This window comes from Panthera uncia, unplaced genomic scaffold (assembly GCF_023721935.1).
Source record: "Panthera uncia isolate 11264 unplaced genomic scaffold, Puncia_PCG_1.0 HiC_scaffold_150, whole genome shotgun sequence".
Classification (NCBI taxonomy): Eukaryota; Metazoa; Chordata; class Mammalia; order Carnivora; family Felidae; genus Panthera; species Panthera uncia.
The window spans coordinates 71281-93079 of record NW_026058140.1 but is presented as its reverse complement, the minus strand read 5'-3'; the positions used below and the strand labels follow the sequence as shown (position 1 = coordinate 93079).

Genomic DNA, 21799 nt, shown 5'->3' with positions numbered 1-21799 from the left:
AAAAGACATAGGGTATCAGAATGGATAAAAAAACAAGACCTATCTATTTGCTGTCTACAAGAGACTCATTTTAGACCTGAGGACACCTTCAAATTGAATGTGAGGGGATGGAGAACTATCTATCATGCTACTGGAAGTCAAAAGAAAGCTGGAGTAGCCATAGTTATATCAGACAAACTAGACTTTAAATTAAAGGCTGTAACAAGAGGTGAAGAAGGCCATTATATAATAATTACAGGGTCTATCCATCAGGAAGAGCTAACAATTATAAATGTCTATGAGCCGAATGTAGGAGCCCCCAAATATATAAAACAATTAATCACAAACATAAGCTACCTTATTTATAAGAATGTGGTAATTGCAAGGGACTTTAATACTCCACTTACAAAAATGGATAGATCATCTAGACACAGAATCAATAAAGAAACAAGGGCCCTGAATGATACATTGGATCATATAGACTTGACAGATATATTTAGAACTCTGCATCCCAAAGTCACAGAATATACTTTCTTCTCGAGTGCACATGGAACATTCTCCAAGATAGATTACATACTGGGTCACAAAACAGCCCTTCATAAGTATAAAAGAATTGAGATCATAGCATGCACACTTTCAGACCACAATGCTATGAAACTTGAAATCAACCACAGGAAAAAGTCTGGAAAACCTCCAAAAGCATGGAGGTCAAAGAACACCCTACTAAAGAATGACCAGGCAATTAGAGAAGAAATTAAAAAATTTATGGAAACAAATGAAAATGAAAATACAACAATCCAAACCCTTTGGGATGCAGCGAAGGCAGTCCTGAGAAGAAAATGCATTGCAATTCAGTCCTGTCTCAAGAAACAAGAAGAATCCCCAATACAAAATCTAACAGCACACCTAAAGGAAATAGAAGCAGAACAGCAAAGACACCCCAAACCCAGCAGAAGAAGAGAAATAATAAAGGTCAGAGCAGAAATAAACAATATAGAATCTAAAAAAACTGTAGAGCAGATCAATGAAACCAAGAGTTGGTTTTTTGAAAAAAAGAAACAAAATTGATAAACCTCTAGCCAGGCTTCTCAAAAAGAAAAGGGAGATGACCCAAATAGATAAAATCATGAATGAAAATGTAATTATGACAACCAATCCCTCAGAAATACAAGCAATTATCAGGGAATACTATGAAAAATTATATGCCAACAAACTGGACAACCTGGAAGAAATGAACAAATTCCTAAGCACCCACACACTTCCAAAACTCAAACAGGAAGAAATAGAAAACTGGAACAGACCCATAACCAGCGAAGAAATGGAATCAGTTATCAAAAATCTCCCAACAAATAAGAGTCCAGGACCAGATGGCTTCCCAGGGGAATTCTACCAAACATTTAAAGCAGGGATAATACCTATCTTCTCAAGCTGTTCCAAAAAATGTAAAGGCAAGGTAAAACTTCCAGACTCATTCTATAAAGCCTGCATTACTTTGATTCCCAAACCAGACAGAGACCCAGCAAAAAAAGAGAACTAAAAAAAAAGAGGCGAATATCCATGATGAATATGGATGCAAAAATTCTCAATAAGACTAGCAAATTGAATTCAACAGCATATAAAAAGAATTATTCACCATGATCAAGTGGGATTCATTGCTGGGCTGCAGGGCTGGCTCAATATTCACAAATCAATCAATGTGATACATCACATTAATAAAAGAAAAGATAAGAACCATATAATCCTGTCAATCGATGCAGAAAAAGCACTTGACAAAATTCATCAGCCTTTCTTAATAAAAACCCTCGAGAAAGTAGGGATAGAAGGAACATACTTAAACATCATAAAAGCCATTTATGAAAAGCCCACAGCTGATATCATCCTCAATGGGGAAGAACTGAGAGCTTTCCCCCTGAGATCAGGAACACGACAGGGATGTCCACTCTCACCGCTGTTGTTTAACATAGTGTTGGAAGTTCTAGCATCAGCAATCAGACAACAAAAGGAAATCAAAGGCATCAAAACTGGCAGATGAAGTCAAGTTTTCACTTTTTGCAGATGACATGATATTATACATGGAATACCCAATAGACTCCACCAAAAGTCTGCTAGAACTGATTGATGAATTCAGCAATGTCGCAGGATACAAAATTAATGTACAGAAATCAGTTACATTCTTATACACTAATAATGAAGCAACAGAAAGACAAATAAAGAAACTGATCCCATTCACAATTGCACCAAGAATCATAAAATACCTAGGAATAAACCTAACCAAAGATGTAAAAGATCTGTATGCTGAAAACTATAGAAAGCTTATGAAGGTAATTGAAGAAGATACAAAGAAATGGAAAAACATTCTGTGCTCATGGATTGGAAGAATAAATATTGTTAAAATGTCAATATTACCCAAAGCTATCTACACATTCAATGCAATCCCAATCAAAATTGCACCAGCATTCTTCTCGAAGCTAGAACAAGCAATCCTAAAATTTGTATGGAACCACAAAAGACCCCGAATAGCCAAAGTAATTTTGAAGAAGAAGACCAAAGCAGGAGGCATCACAATCCCAGACTTTAGCCTCTACTACAAAGCTATAATCAACAAGACAGCATGGTATTGGCACACAAACAGACACATAGACCAATGGAATAGAATAGAGTACCCAGAATTAGACTGACAAATGTATGGCCAACTAATCTTGGACAAAGCAGGAAAGAACATCCAATGGATTAAAGACATTCTCTTTAGCAAATGGTGCTGGGAGAACTGGACAGCAACATGCAGAAGAATGAAACTAGACCAGTATCTTACACCATTCACAAAAATAAACTCAAAATGGATAAAGGACCTGAATGTGAGACAGGGAACCATCAAAACCCTAGAGGAGAAAGCAGGAAAAAACCTCTTTGACCTCAGCTGCAGTAATTTCTTACTTGATACATCTCCAAAGGCAAGGGAATTAAAAGCAGAAATGAACTATTGGGACCTCATGAAGATAAAACGCTTCTGCACTGCAAAGGAAACAGTTAACAAAACTAAAAGGCAACTGATGGAATGGGAACAGATATTTGCAAATGACATATCAGACAAAAGGCTAGTATCCAAAATCTATAAAGAACTCACCAAACTCCACACCCAATAAACAAATAATTCAGTGAAGAAATGGGGAGAAAACATGAATAGACACTTCTCTAAAGAAGACATCCAGATGGCCAACAGGCACATGAAATGATGCTCAACGTCATTCCTCATCAGGGAAATACAAATCAAAACCACACTGAGATATCACCTCACGCCAGAGTGGCTAAAATGAACAAATCAGGAGACTATAGATGCTGGAGAGGATGTGGAGAAACAGGAACCCTCTTGCACTGTTGGTGGGAATGCAAATTGGTGCAGCCACTCTGGAAACAGTGTGGAGGTTCCTCAAAAAATTAAAAATAGATCTACCCTATGACCCAGCAATAGCACTGCTAGGAATTTACCCAAGGGTTACAGGAGTGCTGATGCATAGGGCACTTGTACCCCAATGTTTATAGCAGCACTCTCAACAATAGCCAAATTATGGAAAGAGCCTAAATGTCCATCAACTGATGAATGGATAAAGAAATTGTGGTTTATACACACAATAGAATACCACTTGGCAATGAAAAAGAATGAAATATGGCCTTTTGTAGCAATGTGGATGGAACTGGAGAGTGTTATGCTAAGTGAAATAAGTCATACAGAGAAAGACAGATACCATATGTTTTCACTCTTATGTGGATTCTGAGAAACTTAACAGAAGACCATGGGGAGGGTAAGGGAAAAACAATTTAGAGAGGGAGGGAGGCAAACCATAAGAGACTCTTAAAAACTGAGAACAAACTGAGGGTTGATGGGGGAGTGGGATGGAGGGGAAAGTGGGTAATGGGCATTGAGGAGGACACCTGTTGGGATGAGCACTGGGTGTTGTATGGAAACCAATTTGACAATAAATTTCATATTAAAAATTAATTAATTAATTAGTTAAAAATGATGATTTTCAATGTAATTGTGAGAAATTATATGCTTAAAATGGAGAAAAAAGATCATGAAGTAATTTTTATTTTAGAAAATGTGTCAAGGCACTAGATAGCTTTTATTTGTCACTTTTTGACTGGGAATTCATACTCTTCTTACTGAAATCTTGCTGCTGGTATACACTCTGTGATTGTTTTAACCATTTTTATCAAACTGCCAAGACTATATGTAGCTTCCCCATCCTGTAAAAAGTTCTGTTACAGACATGCACTGGGAAAAATGACAGGGTGCTTCTCAGGACTGTGAATTATTGCTGAGATGAAATGATATAGTCCATTATAGCACTTGGCCAACTGTTGACCTTTCTTAATACTGAGGCTTTGAGTCTGGGTCAGTGAGGTTCTCTCAAATATTTCAACATGAGATGAGGGGTAATCCTTGTCATAATTAGGACTCTGGTTTCCCATTTGTGTGCCAGGAGCAATGTAATTTGGCAATACATAAATACGCAAAATGTGTTCCCTGACGCAGATGCAGAAATCTCATTTTACTTTTCAAATATGTCAGGCAGAGGTATAAGTTCGGATTCAAAGTCTTCGGGTGATCCTTCCACTATAGTGTATGGTTCTCAACATGCGTCAGAATACTTCAAGGGCTTAATGAGACAGATTGTTGGGCCTTGACCACAGAGTTTCTGATTCAATAGGTGTGAGGCAGGAGTGAGCATTTGCATTTCTAACAGGTTTCCAGGTGATGCTGATATTGATGCTCCAGGAAGCATATCTTGAGAATGACTGCTGTAATGCTGTCTTTCTCAAAGTCAGATTCTCAAATCTCAAGTTCCTCAAGTCAGAATCTAATCCTCAGATTATCAGGATTTATGTGGTGGTCTACATCCAAATCTCCAATGTGGTATGACAGTGATTTGCCTTTGGTCAAGCTCCTCAGGTGCCCATTCACATTTGAAAACCAGTTAGAAGGGAGGTCCAGGGAAAACACTGATCATGTTTCCTCTCAAGCATTACCAATTTATACCTGTGGGTTGGCATCTAGCAGTTGTTTTTATTATACATAGTAAATGAATGAATTAATGAAAATGAATGAATGCAAGCAATTAGTTGCTACTCCTTGTTTGCTTCCAGCACCTTTTCTTTATTCTACTATAGAATATATCATCCATATTTTAACTACTTGCTTACTTGACTGCCTCCATCTAGACAGAGACCTTCTCTTTTTGTTGTTTTTCCAGGGCCAACCCCAGCATTTGGCACATAATATGTACATCATCAGTATTTGTTAGATTAAATGATTGTAAATGTTGAGTAGAATATCTCTTAGGATTAGTCTGAAAACTGAGCTAGAAAAGCCATAGGCAAGTCTGAAGGAGTGGGGTGGTACCAAGATACAGCATTAAGTCAAGTGTCTGGAACATAAAATATTACTTAAGATTAGTATATATATGCAGTGTAGTTGGAACAAGTGACATTTCAGAAGTGAAGAGAGTAAGTGGGGGCTATAGAAATGGATAATGTAGGTTTGATGAAGCTAGTTTGTGCTGAGAATTTTGTGGGTGGTCAGAAATGAGAACATTAAAGGATGTAAAAAAGGGCCAGAACACACAAATGGAGTTAAGGCACTTCCTTCATCCCAAATTAACCTTGACAAATGAATTCATTTGTTAGTCTAGCAGCAGTTACTTTTTTTACCTTTCAACGCCAGGTGGGGAGGGGGGAAGATCTTAATAGTGGTTAGTCTGCTGAGATACCCAAAAAGCCTAGAGTAGAAATGGACTGTAGTATGGAGAGAAGTTCCTGATACTGTGGTTAACATCAAGGATTGCTTAAATATTAATGTTCTGGTTTTTGCTGTTGTTCACACTCATTGTTTAAATTCTAAATCCCATTTTTGCCTCCTTGAATAAATTTACAACGCCCTGATTTTTAATAGCCTTGTTTAATTTCCTGTTCCATGCTTCCTGGACTGTCTCCTGAATTTCAGACCTCTCCTTATTGTATTCATAAATTACCTGAATTTTCAATTTTCAGTTTAAACCTGGATTCCTCATCTATAGTCCACTCTGTTCTTTGAGGTCTGTGTGCATTTCTACTGGATTGCTGCCACCATATGTCTTCTAGTCATAGGCGGGTGCCTGTGACTTGCATTCTGCTTTGAGTCTGGGCTTGTAAGATGCTAGCATAAGATTGCTCTAGATTCGTAGGTTTTGCCACTCATGTCCATGCAGTCCACACTGTCGTCTCCTCATTTACATTACTTGTAGTGTCTGGCTCCCTTTCCAAGAACATGCAGGGGCAAATTAGTTTGTACTTATATTTCAATTTTTTTAGATTTAGAAATGAAATTTTTATTTTAAAATCTCTAAGGACAGTGGTATTATGACCAACCAGAGGTTCAGAGACAAAGGAGGTCTAAATCTTCCTTCAAATTATGTGAGAATCAGGTTTTCAGAAGTCAATGTGTGTTAAAACCATACAAAGATCCTTTAGTTTAGATTCTAGGCTCAGAACATTAAAGGCAGGGTTTTGGTTTTGTTTGTTTAGTAATTAAACCTTTGGCATAACTCAAAAGTCTAAGGTATGTAAGAAACTATTCATTGTATAAGAAATTATTCCTGAATGTCCCACTCATTGCAGGACAACTAGCATTATTCAATAAGCCAACCAAGTACAAGGCACATTTTCTGTCATATGGTATATGAAAACATGCCCACAAATCACCCAAATACCACAAGGGTCGATGTCACCTCTAAAGAGAATTATTCAGTTTTCAATTCTGGGTATGGGGAGGAGGCTACAGAATATGAGAGTGCTCAAAACCTGAACAAAATCAAGCAAGAAGGAGAGGGGATGACTATTGGGTAGGCATCCACCAGTGTGTGTCACAAGAAATAGTCTAGACAATATTTTGTAAGGCCCTTTCCAGCTACAGAGTTGAAATTATTTAATGTCACAAAATGCAGTATAAATTTATTTATAGTAAAAAAATATTTATGGGTAAACAATAATCATGGATAATGGATATTTATATTATATTCACAAATTATAATTCAAATTACAAGGAAAGATTCTTCCATTGCTAAACGTAATAAATAGTAGGACTTGTCTTAAAGATAAACAAAACATACAACAATCAACATATTTAAATCTAAGCTTGTAAAGAATAAAAAGATGTCATGTGTCATTTTAGAATACTGTTAATTTGGACTAAAATTGTTCAGTGTTTAATGAAGGATAATAACATTTTGGGCATTATTGAGAACAAATGAAGTCAACACCATTTAATTCAAGTTTACCTAATTAAAAAATTAAAACTACACATTATTCTGTATCTCACTTCTTTTTGAAAAGGGATATAGATACAATCTTCTATCCTTTCTCGTCTCTTATAATGGATGATCAGGAATCACCTCTGAAGTTTCTAGCATAGTATATGGGCCCAATATATGTTTGGTAGATGTTTGCTTCACAGATAATTAAATGTTTTTTTTAAATTTTTTAATGCTTTTTTTATTTTTGATGGAGAGAGAGAAAGAGTGTGAGTGGGGGAGAGGCAGAGAGAGAGAGAGGGAGACACAGAATCTAAAGGAGGTTCTAGGCTCTGAACTGTCAGCACAGTGCCCAATGCGGGACTTGAACTCAGGAACAGTGAGATCATGACCTGAGCGGAAGTTCCAAGCTTAACTGACTGAGCTACCCAGGTGGCCCAATAATTAAATGGTTTTAATGAAACATTTCAAAAAAGATTATGTAGACCTAATCTAAGATTATTTTATTATTATTAGTTTTAATACCAAAAACAAATATTTTTAATGTATTTTTTCTAAGTTCTTTTACTCCAGGTTATTTTACATAGACTAATACATATTTTGCATATGAAATGCAGGTTTATATAATGATGATAGATGACTGAATTAGTAATCATTAAAAGAACAGGCTTTTCTACAGCTCATGATCATTCTGGTTGCTCGCTTGTCTCACATTTTTATTGTTCTTCTTTTCATAGGGATTCGATAAACAAGTGGATGTGTCATATATTGCCAAACATTACAACATGAGCAAAAGCAAAGTTGACAACCAATTCTACAGTGTGGAAGTGGGAGACTCAACCTTCACAGTTCTCAAGCGCTACCAGAATTTAAAGCCTATTGGCTCTGGGGCTCAGGGAATAGTTTGGTAAGTGGAATGGATTTAACATTTATTTATTTATTTGTTTGTTATTGATTGATTGAAGTATAATTGACATACAGTGTTATATTAGTTTCATGTGTGCAACATATTCAACAATTCTATACATTACTCAGTGCTCACCATGAAAAGTGTAGTCACCATCCATCACCAAGCAACATTACTACAATCTTATTGACTGTATTCCCTATGCTATACTTTTCATCTCTGTGACTTCTTTATTTTATAACTGGAGGTTTGTACTTCTTAATCCCCTTTATCTATTTCACTTATCCCCTCATCCATCACCCTTCTGGCAATCACTAGTTTGTTCTCTGTATTTAAGATTCTGTTTTTTGGCACAGAGGAAGGCAAACCATAAGAGACTCTTAAATACAGAGAACAAACTGAGAGTTGCTGGAGGGGAGGTGGGTGGGAGAATGCGCTAAGTGGGTGATGGGCATTAAGGAGGGCTCTTGTTAGGATGAGCACTGGGTATTTTATGTAAGTGATGAATCACTGGGTTCTACTCCTAAAACCAATACTACACAGTAACTAACTTGAATTTAAATAAATAAATTTTAAAAAGAGTATGTTTTTTTGTTTGTTTGTCTCTTTGTTTTGTTTTTTGGATTCCATATATAAGTGGAATCAAGCTATTTATCTTTCTCTGTCTGACTTATTTCACTTGTATTTTTAAAGGGAACAATGCTGTATATGTCAACTAATCATAAACATGCATACAAATAAACATAAATAAATATAGCATGATTTGAGAATGGAAGAATACTTTCTATCAAATACAAGTAAAATTATGAGCATTATTGTAACTCATTGCCCGTGTGCTAAAAACATTTACGATTTTGCTCGTAACTAGTTTTTCTACTCACAAAAAAATGTCCATTATACAACAACCATGGAGAAACCAAGAAAACTGGAGGTTTTCTAGCTGTTGCTAATGCATTTGAAAATTTTCTTTGGATGTTTTAGCAGCAAGAAATATGTGTTAAGATAACCAGCAAATAAAATTCCCTGCATTCTAAATAAGTATAAATTATATGTCAAATGTTCCTGTGACTTTTAAAGTTCTATGTTTAAAATTCAGTTACCTATTAGAAAAAGTGGTATTTTTAAAATGTTTGTTGAATGTTTCCAAAATGGAAAGATTCTGGGCATCCTTAATAACCATTCTTTTATGACATTTTTTAGTGGCAAATTGAAATGGTGACAAATCAAAATCTTATTAACTCTTCGGTAAAATTTTTGCAAAAGTGATGATATCAGATTGATAAGCATTTATTCTATGTAGTTTTGACTTGTAATGTAGCCACCAAATGTATTTAGTATGAACTTATTAGTATAATAATTTTCAATTTGATAACTCATAACTAAAAATTTAGGATATGTACTATAAATATGTATGTATGTATGTATGTACTTATTTATTTATTTATTTATTTATTTATTGAGGATATTTACTTAGATCAATATACTTATTTGTTATATAAATTACTGCTACATTAGTAATGTCCATTTAGAAGCATACTTTTAAAAGATGAGATAAAGATGAAATCAATTTTATTTAAAAACAGATTTTACTTTACAACTTTTCTTCACTCATTTGATATAATGTAATTATGATGACAACAATGTGGTAGTGTTCATTACACCTTCATTTTATATTTCATAAAACAATTTCAAAATCTGATTCACTTCATTTTTTATTTTTAATACTTTTTTAAGAGCAAAACATCTTAGAGAAAAATTGAAAAGAAGGTACAGAGATTTTCCATGTTCCTCCTACCCCCACACATGCATAGCCTCCTCCATTATCGACATCCCCAGCAAAAGTGGTATATTTATTACAGAATGTGACCCTACATTGATGCATCATAATCACCAAAACCCATAGCTTACATTAGGATTTATTCTTGGTGTTGTACATTCTGTGGATTTAAACAAATGTAAAATGTTATGTATCCATTATTATGGTATCATGTAGAGTATTTCCACTGCTCTAAAAATCCTATATACTCCACCTGTTCATCTGTCTCTTACTCCCAACTCCTGGCAACCATTGATCTTTTTACTCTTTCCATAGATTTGTCTTTTCCAGAATGTCATATAGTCGGAATCAAACAGAATATAGCCTTTTTAAATTGGCTTCTTTCACTTAGTAATATGCACTTAAAATTCCTTCACGTCTTTTCATAGATTGATAGCTCATTTCTTTTTATCACTGAATAATTCCTTGTCTAGGTATGCCACAGGTTATTCTTTCACCTACTTTAGGACATCTTGGTTGCTTTCAGGTTTTGGCAATTATAAATAAAACTGCTTTAAACATCCATGTACAGGTTTTCTGTGGACATAAGTTTTAAACATTTACTTCATTTTGATAACTGGTTTTAAGTTCATTCTCAATTCTTAGTCAATGTAAATGGCAGCTGTGCATGGTTGGTGCACTCACTAAATCATTTACTAGCATTTAAACCCCATTTATCAAATATATCAAAGCCTTTATTGAAATTTACTTAGTAATTACCTAATGTCAATCAGTAATTGTTTCTGCAATTTGAAAAATGGAACAGTTAAATATTTTTAACGATGGACCAAACCTTTCATTTCAAATGTTTAAACAGCTAAAGGAATTCTTATTTTCAGTTTTTATTATTTATTAATTATGCTGCAGGTATGAGTTGAATCTCTTTGTGGCACAAAGTAATTTCATGGCATGATAGGCACAATAATGGTCCCCCAAAGATGCCCAGACTCTAATCCTCAGAAACAATGAATATGTTATCTGACATGGCAAGAGGGACTCTGCAGATGTGATTAAGGTTAAGTCCTTAAAATGGGGGGATTATCCTGAAATATTCAGAGAGATCAATTTAATCACATGAGTTCTTAAAAAGTGGAAAAGAAAGGCAGAAGAGTGGGTCAGAGAGATGCAATGGGAAAATAGAGATAAGAGATTTAAGACATGTGAGAGGCTTGCTTATCGTTGCTGGCTTTAAAGCTAGAGGAAGAAGGTCATGAGCCAAGAAATTGTCTGGCTTTTAGAAGCTGGGAATTGCTATCAGCTGCCAATCAGTAAGAAAAATAGAGGGCTGCATTAGAGTCATGCAACCACAGGGAATTGGAGTCTCACAACAAACCCAATTGAGCAAGGAAACAAATTCTCCTCTAGCACCTCCAGAAAAGAACCAGTCTGCTAACATCTTGACTAGCCTGGTGAGGCCCATGTAAGGACTTCTGATCTGCAGAACTGTCAGGTAATAAATTTGTGTTGTTTAAACAATTAAGTTTGTGGTGATTTGTTGTGGCAGCAACACTAATACCATTGGTATAGTAAAGATAAATCTCCTAGAGCAGGCACACCGAACTATAATGTTTTCAGAGGAAGGAATTTAGGGTGCCTCTGTCAATCCCCCTCAAACCATGAAATTTCCATTTTCCTTTTAAAATTTTTTTACCCTAGGTAATATGTAACCAGCTGCTAGGGGACAGGGGACAAATTGTGTTTGGGAGAGACCAGTATTAATTTGTTTATTAAATATTAGTAATTTTAATTTCCTTTCTACATTACAATGTATGTTTATATTTTCTGCATTCTACTAGATGTCTTGTATACTACCTGGGGAGTGGGAATCCCATTTGGGATATCACTGCATTTATGAACAACTTTCAAAATGAAATAGGAAATAAGACAAAAAGAAAAAAAATCTTATGAAGGAAGAGAGGAGATGGAGAAAGCAGAGGAATTTCTGGCTACCTTTCTTAAAAGGAAAATTATAGAACATGAGAAAGTTTTCCTACATTTCTCAGTTCAGATGCTGAAATTACTCATTGGGATTGTTTTATTTTCCATTAAATAAAACAGCCACAGAAAGTAAGGGCACTAATGAAAGGAAACTGATAGACCTTAATGATTTAAAAATAGATCCAAAACACCATTTTTCTCAAGAAGTTAGCAGACTGTACCAGAAAGATTTGAAAATACACGAAAAATTTCTTTGGGCATTTTGAGCCTCTATTTCTCCTTGTACAGGACAGAAATCATCTTAGTTCTTAGGTATACTAACTGAAATAGATTTCAATAAATCATGTGTCCTTGAGTAAAATTTTTAATCCAGTTTTACAATAAATTTATCAGCAAATTTGTCAGAAAAGATACCTGAATTCCAAAATGTTAGCCTTGGAGCTTCCTGGGATTATTATTAGTTTTTGGGTTACAGCTGAGGGAAATAAAGCTAGCAAAGACCAAGATGAAGGGACAGAAATAGGATGGCATCCTCTTCTTCCTCATCTTCCAATTCACTACTCTACCATCTGTACAGGACACCACAATTCCGGCACATTCCTTTCTAGACATGAATGTAGTTGTCCCTTCCTTGTCCCTCTTCCTCAACCTAGCTTTGAGATATCTTTATTTATCATAACTCATGTCTATAATGTTTTATTTCTCTTGAGTATCTATTGTTGTATTAATGTGCCCTCTCCACAGCCTTTTAATTTCCTTCTTATTGCCTTTTGTCACTGGTGAGTTTATCCACCTATCCCTTATATCAAACACACATCCATTTTCAGACATGTCTCTAAAATCCACAGACCTTTTCTCTGTCCACGAAAACTCAAATTTGTGTGTTTTGAATGTCCCATACAATTCTGAGTGTAGTGACTGGGAGATATTGGAAACTGGGCATATCTGGGGATCCTGGGATGTGGGGCAGACAATCTGAAACAGATGATTCATTTATTTTGCTTTATTTTATTTATAACCAGGAATAAAACATGGAGGATCAATTTTTGTTTGCATGTGTCACTATAAAATTTTGTGTGTTTGTGTAAGAAGGATTTTACTTTTCAAGTGTAAATGTTGGCATATTGGTACTTATGTTTGAAATGGATTCTCATTTCTACTGTTTCAATTACTTTAAATTATTATTGGGTTCCTATACTTTCTTTCCTCTCTTTGGATTGCTTCATTGCTTATTTACTATCAGGGGAACACAGGCAATAGCAAAATATCTTCAAAAGGAATTAATCACTACTATGCTATCATTCACCATGGATGATGGACCAACAGTGTCATTACTGAGAATCATTAAATAAAATCTAATATGAAATATTTGGGAATAAATGAAAATTTCCTTTCTACCTCTGAGAAAAAAAGATAATCTATTGTAACAGAAAGAAACAATGATTGAGCAGGGTCCAATATGGCAGTGTAGCAATGTCCTGAACTGACCTCCTCCCATAGACTCCCAAGTCTACACCTACATATGGATCATTTCATATGGAAAAGATCTGAAAACTAGATGAACTCTTCTCCACAACAAAGGGTGAAAGGACCACATTGAGAATGGTAGGAGAGGCAGAGAAACAATCTTGTAAAAATCCCACCCCCAGTGCAGCAACATATCTGGTGAGGGATCTCACCAGATAGGCACATATCCCAAAGGAGAAAAGGGCTGGTGTCCCACATTGGGCACCCTAGCCCTTGAGATGTGCACCAGAATGATGAGTCCTCAGAATGTCTGGTTTGGAGCACCAATGGGGCTGATGTCTGGGGATCTCAGAGTGCCATAGGAAACTGATGTTCCCCTCCTGGAAGGCTCATGTGTGGTTTTGCTCTTCCCAAGACCAAGTGAATAAACAGCAGTTTGGAAAATACCTAGATTATATGTGAAGGAGAATCATTTGCTGATTTGAGGTCATTGGCTGGAGGAGTGAAGGACAGTTGAGATCCTCCTTGGAGACAGAAGCATTAACAGATGCCATCATTATACTCTTCACACAGCCTGCTAGCACAAGCAGGTGAGCTTGGAAATGGCATCATGGCATTGCTGGGACAGTTTGGGGTAAGCAGTTATAGCACTTGCTGAAACTGGAGAGCACAGGTAGTTGTAACTCTTCCCTGTTCCCTGGCTGGCGTGGACAAGTACAAGCAGTTATGACATCTTTCCGCTCTCAGCCTAACACTAGTGCCTGCACTGACAGGGTTCTCTCTTGCTGCATCATTGAAGCCTGCAGGCATGCATAAACAAGACATTTTCTTGCTGCCTTTCTGAAGCTAGCAGGCATACCCTGCCTAGTACACTCTTCAGCTGCCTTGTTAAAGCCAGAAGCCATGTGTAATCTACACAGGGGGCATCCCTTGATCACCTGACCCTGGTGCCAAGAGGACTGGCATTCCAGAACTCCATGGAACTGTAACAATCAGAAAGACACCTCTTGACAGGCCACCACCCCCAGGGAGGTACACAGCTGACTGAAACACAAGTCCAATCTTCCTATGAAAAAGACCTATTTACTTAGCCTGGAGCTTCAGCCTGATGGACAGGCTTCCAGTTTCCCACACATCTAGAGGTCTAGGAGGTGCTCCTAGGGAACATAAGCAAGGATACATCATCCTTGTGTACTCCCTTGACTATAGATAGCTCAGTTTGATGATACTTCCCAGAAAGGAGCTTGTAAGTTTTTCTGGAGTCCCAATTGCAACTCACCCAGGGACACCTCCAGATCTCCTGGGCTAAAGGCCAACAGGTATTATAAATGCAGTCCCACAGGACTGTATATATTTGCAGACTTTAAAAGCTGCTGCCTGAGGGTCTGGCTCCCATCAGCCTGAAACCAGGTGCTAAATGAGATTCTTCTCCTTGGATCACTGAAAAGTCTTGGCACACCCTCAACTAGGGGCTATATCAAGAATAAATCAGGCAGTTTAGACAATTACAAAGGTTCAAGAAACCCAAAAGCTAGGGAAAGTTTGAATAAGAAGGATAAAGACTGAAAGAAGTAGCTGTTTTGTCAGATACATAGAAACACAGAGAGCCAAACAAAATAGGTAAACAGAAATATGTTCTAAATGAAACAAAACAAAACTTCAGAAAAAGACCTCAATGATACAGAGATAAGTAATACACCTCATAAAGAATTGAAAGTAATGGTTATTAAAGATGCTCACTGAACTCGGGAGAAGAATGGATGAACATAATAAAAACTTTAACAAAGAGGTAGAAAATATAAGAAAGTACCAAACAGAAGTCACAGAGCTGAAGAATACAATGCCTGAATTGAAAAATATGCTGGGGGCAGTGGAGGGGGGTCAACAGCAGACTGGATAAAGTAGAAGAATGGATCAGCATAGACTCATCCAGAATGAGAGGCAAAAAGAAAAACAATAAATGAAGATAATTTAAGGGACCTCTGGGCAACATCAGGCAGAATCGCATTCCCATTATAGAGGTCCCAGAAGAAGAGAGAGAGAAAGTGGCAGAAAGCTTATTTAAAGAAATATTGTCTGAAAACTTCTTCACCTGGGGAGGGAAACAGACATCCAGGACCAGGAAGCCAAGATAATTATAATTCCAAGTCATATTATAATTAAACTGTCAAAACTTAAAGAGAGAATCTTAAAAGCATCAAGAGAAAAACTCTTTCATACAACGAAATTCTATAAGGCTGTTAGCACATTTCTCAACAGAAGCTTTTCAGGTCAGAAGGGAGTGGCACAATATATTCAAAGTGCTGAAAGCAAAAAAAAACTTTCAACCAAAAATACGCTACCTGGAAAGATTATTATTCAGATTTGAAGAAGAGATAAGGAGTTTTTTAGAGAAGCAAAAGCTAAAGGAATTAGCTACTACCAAACTAGCCTTAGAAATATTAAAGGGACTTCTTTAAGCTGAAAAACAAGGCAAAAATTAATAACAAGAAAACATATCAAAGTGAAAATTTCACTGGAAAAGGTAAATATATAGAAAAGGTAGTAAGTTAATCACTTATAAATCTACTTAAAGAGGTCAGAAGACAAAAGTAGTAAAATTAACTAAAACTACATACAATAAAAGATGACACATCCAATAAAAGATTTAAAATGTGACATCAAAAATATAAATTGTCAAGGGAGTAAAAGTGTAGAGTTTTGGAATGTGTACAAATTTAAGTTGCTATTGACTTAAAAATAGACTGTTATATCAATAGGCTGTTATATGTGAGCACAAAGCAAAAACTTATAGTAAATATAAAAAAGAAAATAAGAAAGGAATCTAAATAAAACATTAAAGAAAGTCATCCAGCCAGCAGGGAAAAAAGAGAGAACTACAAAAGCAGCCAGAAAACAACAAACAAAACGTCAATAAGCACATACCTATCAGTAATGATTTCAAATGTAAATGGACTAAATTCTCCAATTAAAAGACATAGAGGGGGTGAATGGATTTTTAAAAAAGACACATTTATATACTGCCTATAAGAGACTCCAGATGTAAGGACACACAGACTGACAGTGAAAGGATAGAAAATGATGTTTCATTCAAATGGAAACAAAATGAAAGTTGGGGTAGCTATACTTATATTAGACAAAATAGACTTTAAAACAGACTATAATAAAAGAGGCAGAAGAAGAGCATTACCTAATGATAAAGGGGTCACTCCAATAAGAAGATAAAACAGGTGTAAATACATATGCAACTGACATTGGAGCACCTAAATATGTAAAGCAAATACTACCAGACCTAAAGGCAGAAACTGAAAGCAATACAATATGTACGGTATTTTAACAATCAACTTCTATCAATGGATGGATCATCCAGATAGAAAATCAATAAGGAAACATAGGCCTTAAATGATATATTAGACCAGATGGACTTAACATATTTATAAATCATTCCATCCAAAAGCAACAGGATACATATTCTTCTCAAGTGCATGTGGAACATTCCCCAGAATAGATCACATATTAGGTCACAAAACAAGTCTCAATAAATTCAAGAAGATTGAATCATATCAAGCATCTTTTCTGACCACAATGATATGAAACTAAAAATCAATTATAAGAAGAATACTGTAAAAACGACAGATATAAAGAGATAGAACAACATGATAAAAAGAAACCTAGAGACAAAAGAAAACATACCAAAATCTAGAAGATGCAGCAAAAACAGTTCCGAGAGAAAAGTTCATAGCATTTACCTAAAGACACAAGAGGGAGAGCCTGGGTGGCTCAGTAGATTAAGTGTCTGGCTCTTGATTTCAGCTCGGCTATGAGCTCAAGGTTTGTGAGATGGAGCCTGGCATTGGGGCTATGTGCTGACAGTGAAGAACCTGCTTGGGATTCTCTTCCTTTCTCTCTGCTTCTCACTCACTTGTGCATACTCCCTCTTTCTCTCTCTCTCTCCCTCTCTCTCTCTCTCTCTCTCAAAAATAAATAAACATTAAAAAAAAGACACAAGAGAAATCTCAAATAAACAATTTAACTTTGCACCTAAAGGAACTAGAATAAGGAAAACACATGAAGCCCAAAGTTAGTGGAAGAACAGAAATAATAAAGATCAGAGTGGAAATAAATGAAATAGAGACTAAAATAATAATAGAAAAGATCAATGAAACTAAGAACTGGTTCTTTGAAAAGATGAACAAAATTGACAAACCTTTAGCCAGATTGATCAAGATAAAAAGAGGGATCAAGTAAATAAAATCAGAAATGAAGGAGAAGTTACAACTGATACCACAAAGGGTCAAAAGAGACTATTATGAACAAATTAAATGCCAACAACCTAGAAGTAGTGGATAGATTCCTAGAAATTTATAAACTTTTAAGACTAAGATATCTGAAGAGGCTGATTACTAGTAAAAGCGATTGAATCAGCAAAAACCTCCTAACAAACAGAAGTCCAGCACAAGACAGCTTCACTAGTGAATTCTACTTAACAAAGATTTAATACCTATCCTTGCCATACTCTTCCAAAAAACTGAAGATGAGGGAAATCTTCCAAATTCATTTTATGAAGACAGCATCATTCTGATACCAAAACCACACTAGGACACCACAAAAAAAGAAAATTACAGGCCAGTATTCTTGATGAACATAGATGCAAAAATCCTCAAACCAAATATTAGCAAACTGAGTTCAAAGACAGATACTTCATGATTTTTGCACTTCATGTGGAATCTAATAAACAAAACAAACAAAACAAAACCTGGATTCACTGATACAGAGAACAGATTGGTGGTTGCTAGAAGAAAGGAGGGTTGAGGGATGGGCAAAATGTGAGAGGGGGATTAAGAAGCACAGACTTCCAGTTATAAAGTAAGTAAGTCATGGGGATGTAATGTACAGCATGGGGAATATAGTCAATAACATTGTATTAGCTTTGTAACGTGACAGATGGTTAACTGGGCTTATAGTGTGACTATTTTTCAACATACACAAATGTAGAATCACTATGTTGTATACCTTAAAACTCATAATATTGTATGTCAACTATACCTCAATGAATTTTATTAAAAAAATTTTAATGTTTATTTATTTTTGAGAGGGAGAGAAAAAGAGAGAGAAAGAGAGAGAGAGAGAGAGAGAGAGAGAGAGAGAGAGAGAGAGAGAAAGATGGAGCATGAGTGGGGGAGGGGCAGAGAGAGGGAGACAGAATCTGAAGCAGGCTCCAGGCTCTGAGCTGTCAGCACAGAGCCTGGGGCTCGAACTCACGAACCCAACCATGAGATCATGACCTCAGCCAAAGTCGGATGCTTAACTGACTGAGCCATCCAGGTGCCCCACCTCAATAAATTTAAAATAAAAAGAAGAAAGAAACAATGATTCTGCTGCTCGATGTGAACAAATAAGTCCTCTGTAGCTTTCTAGGTGGGGAATTGTAATCTATAAGATGCTTTTTTAACAACAGTGGTCAGGAGCTAGATGAGAAAATCCTTTCAGAATATTTTTCCAATCAGAAGAGTTTCTACAGATTTTTTGTTTCTACTACCCGCTCCAGAACAAAAAAAGTACATAGGAACAAATCAACAGCAGAGAGCTCACTATCTTCTCTCGCTTCCATCCTGCTGTTGCTTGCCCAGCCAAAAAACATTTCTGTTTTCTATATTTCTTTCTGCAAAGATGATTCAAACTGACAAAGTGGTGGCAAAAGTCAGCAACCAAACTTAAGCAGAGAAGACTTGCCAAGGCTGGTCTGCTCTTTAACTGGAAAGAGCTGATTGTACAGTTTAAATGCCAGGAAGGAAAACCATATTCTTTTCCTTCTTGGGCTTGTTCTCTTTGTCATCTGCATATAACAACTTGTAAGCAATCCCAATCCAATTTTGCAAGGTGATCTTTTATAAGATATTTATATCAAAGATGTCAGCTTAATACTGACAAAAGCATAGACTTTGGGTGGCTTTTTGTAAAAAACTTGTGTGTAGAAAATTAAATATTTAGAAATAAGATGACACATTTTATGTTAACTAAATTTTTATGAAATTCCAATTAGAGTTAAATTAAAGTTAAAATAATTGTAGTTATAAGATGCCCTGGAAATAATCCAGTGTATTAATCTGTGTTAACTTGGATATATATCCATATATTTATACACATAATGAATATATAACTAATATATAATTTATATTATAATATAAAATATATATATAATACACACATATTAATCCAATGGATTAATTTATCTTAATTGAATATGATATAATATTATAATGTAATAATATATAATAATTATGCTATAAATATTACCAATTATATATATACTTTAATATTATTACCAATTATATATATAAAATGTCAAGTCAACCCATATTAGTAGAGCAATCACTGTCCATGGAAACTTCTTCAAATAATAATAGCCTTTAAGTACTTAAAAAATGGTTTACTGTAAGTCCTCTTTTTAATGTGCTCATTTTTATTAAAGAAAAAGACACTATTGAGTCACTGATGCTTTTAACAGCTTTTCTCATCTTAGTGATGAATTGGAGTTATTCCATGCACATGCTGATTTAATCACCCTTGAACTAATAGCACATTCCCCCCCCCCCCCCCCGCCCCAAATGGCTGGGAAAGGTTATGGAATATTTGTAAATGTACCAGAACAAAAGAGATGGAAACATGGCAATGTTCAGCAACATGATGGAAAGATATTGAATATCTGTTTATTGATAATTATTATTAGGAAGGAATTTAAGTGAGTAAATTCTTTGAATTCTGTAAAATATTTGCACATTTAAATATTATCGATTCAATTGCAGATGCTTTAAGATACCTTATATTATCATGTTCAGTCACTATAGTTACAAATGTACTTATGCCTTAAGGTAATTGGATTTACCATTGTGTTTAATCAATGACTGTATTTAATTTTCAGTCTCTATAACTTTGGTTTACACATCTATAAAACGGGGACTTATTAGTATCTCACAGGACTCACAAAGTTTAAAACAAGTGAGATACAAGAAATTGCCTTAAGTCTGATATTTTCATGACTTTAACATGGAAGGTAGACTTAATGTTACTCTTTTCTACCTGTGGAAAATTGCAAAAGGTCAACTTACATAACCCAGGAAGATGGCTGATTGTAACAACTGTGTTATTAGCAGATTGTGCATATTATATTCACATTACAGTTACAAACATAGGATTTAAAAAACGACTTTACTACTCTTCCATAGCTGAGTCTAGCAAAGAAATATCGGAACATTTTGGTCATAGCCTTCATTCTGAGATTCAGTTAACCAAGATTATTCACAATATTTATACAAGTGTTAAATATTAGTTTTTAAATTTGTAACGTGGCTACACAGACCCAGCTAACCATCTTTAAGCACAGACTAGATAGAAGAGTTTTGTGGTCATGAGGCTGATGGTGTGAAGGAAAATGGGTAAAATCATCCAGAGGATTGATTTTAAGTATCCATCATTTTAAGTGAAATCATCCAGGGTATTGATGAAAAATAACAGACTTCCTGAATAACACAAAGGACACTGGATCTGTGGGTCTCAAATGATGATTTTACTTGGTTTCTGGAAACATCACTCACTGTCCTAAGGCACATTTCTTAGAGCTCCTAAACAACTGTTGTGCTAAATGATGCAGCTTTAATCACACATTTTCAGTTAGCCCCTGACCAGTGGAGATGATTATCCTGATCCACATATGGAATACCAGCACATTTTATATCCCTGTTATTTCCCATTAATTTTACAATTTAGACCTTTAACTGCAACCTTGTTGATATAAGGAACATTGAGCTTCAAATATTGCTTTTATGTTGATAAGAGGTGTGAGGTGGCAGTGGTCCAGTGCAATAGGACAGAAACTGTATCTTTTTCCTACATTTTGCCCTTTGGCCCTTTTGTATAACACAATCCCCAAATACATATTTGCTGTATTTCTCCATTGACAACTAAGATTTTTAAATATCATATTTTTTCCTTCACAGAGAAAATGTGGTACTTTGAGAAACTATGTAGAAGTTTAATGGCAGTATGCTTACATAATATACATATATATAATTCCTATTTCTATGTATTAATCAATAAGTATGCATGTGTTCATATTTGTAAATATATAATTGTCACTGTGATAATTGAAACTGACGGGCTGGTAGTATATAATCTTAAAAATTATATTTGATTTTAGAGTGTATTATGGACATTTATTCTGAATCTGTCATCCTTCAGTAAATTTGTAATTAATTTGTGTCCCTTTAGTAAAAACTGATAGCAGGAACTTGTAGTCCAGTAGCATTTTCCTTAGCAGAGGGGAAAAATAGTCACTTAAATTTCCAGAGGTAATTATGTACTTACAGATGGTTGAGTCTTATAAATCAGATATTGGTAGAAATGCTA

The 21799-nt window shown here is 35.4% G+C and overlaps 1 protein-coding gene across 1 annotated transcript in view; it reads left to right on the top strand.

Annotated features, from left to right (window-relative positions):
• The window catches only part of LOC125917114 (mitogen-activated protein kinase 10), a 107040-nt gene that overhangs the window by 15837 nt on the left and 69404 nt on the right, over positions 1-21799 (top strand). The window contains exon 2 of the mRNA XM_049623375.1: positions 8003-8172. Coding sequence (XP_049479332.1) covers positions 8003-8172 — 170 coding nt within the window. The remainder of the gene's footprint in view (positions 1-8002; positions 8173-21799) is intronic.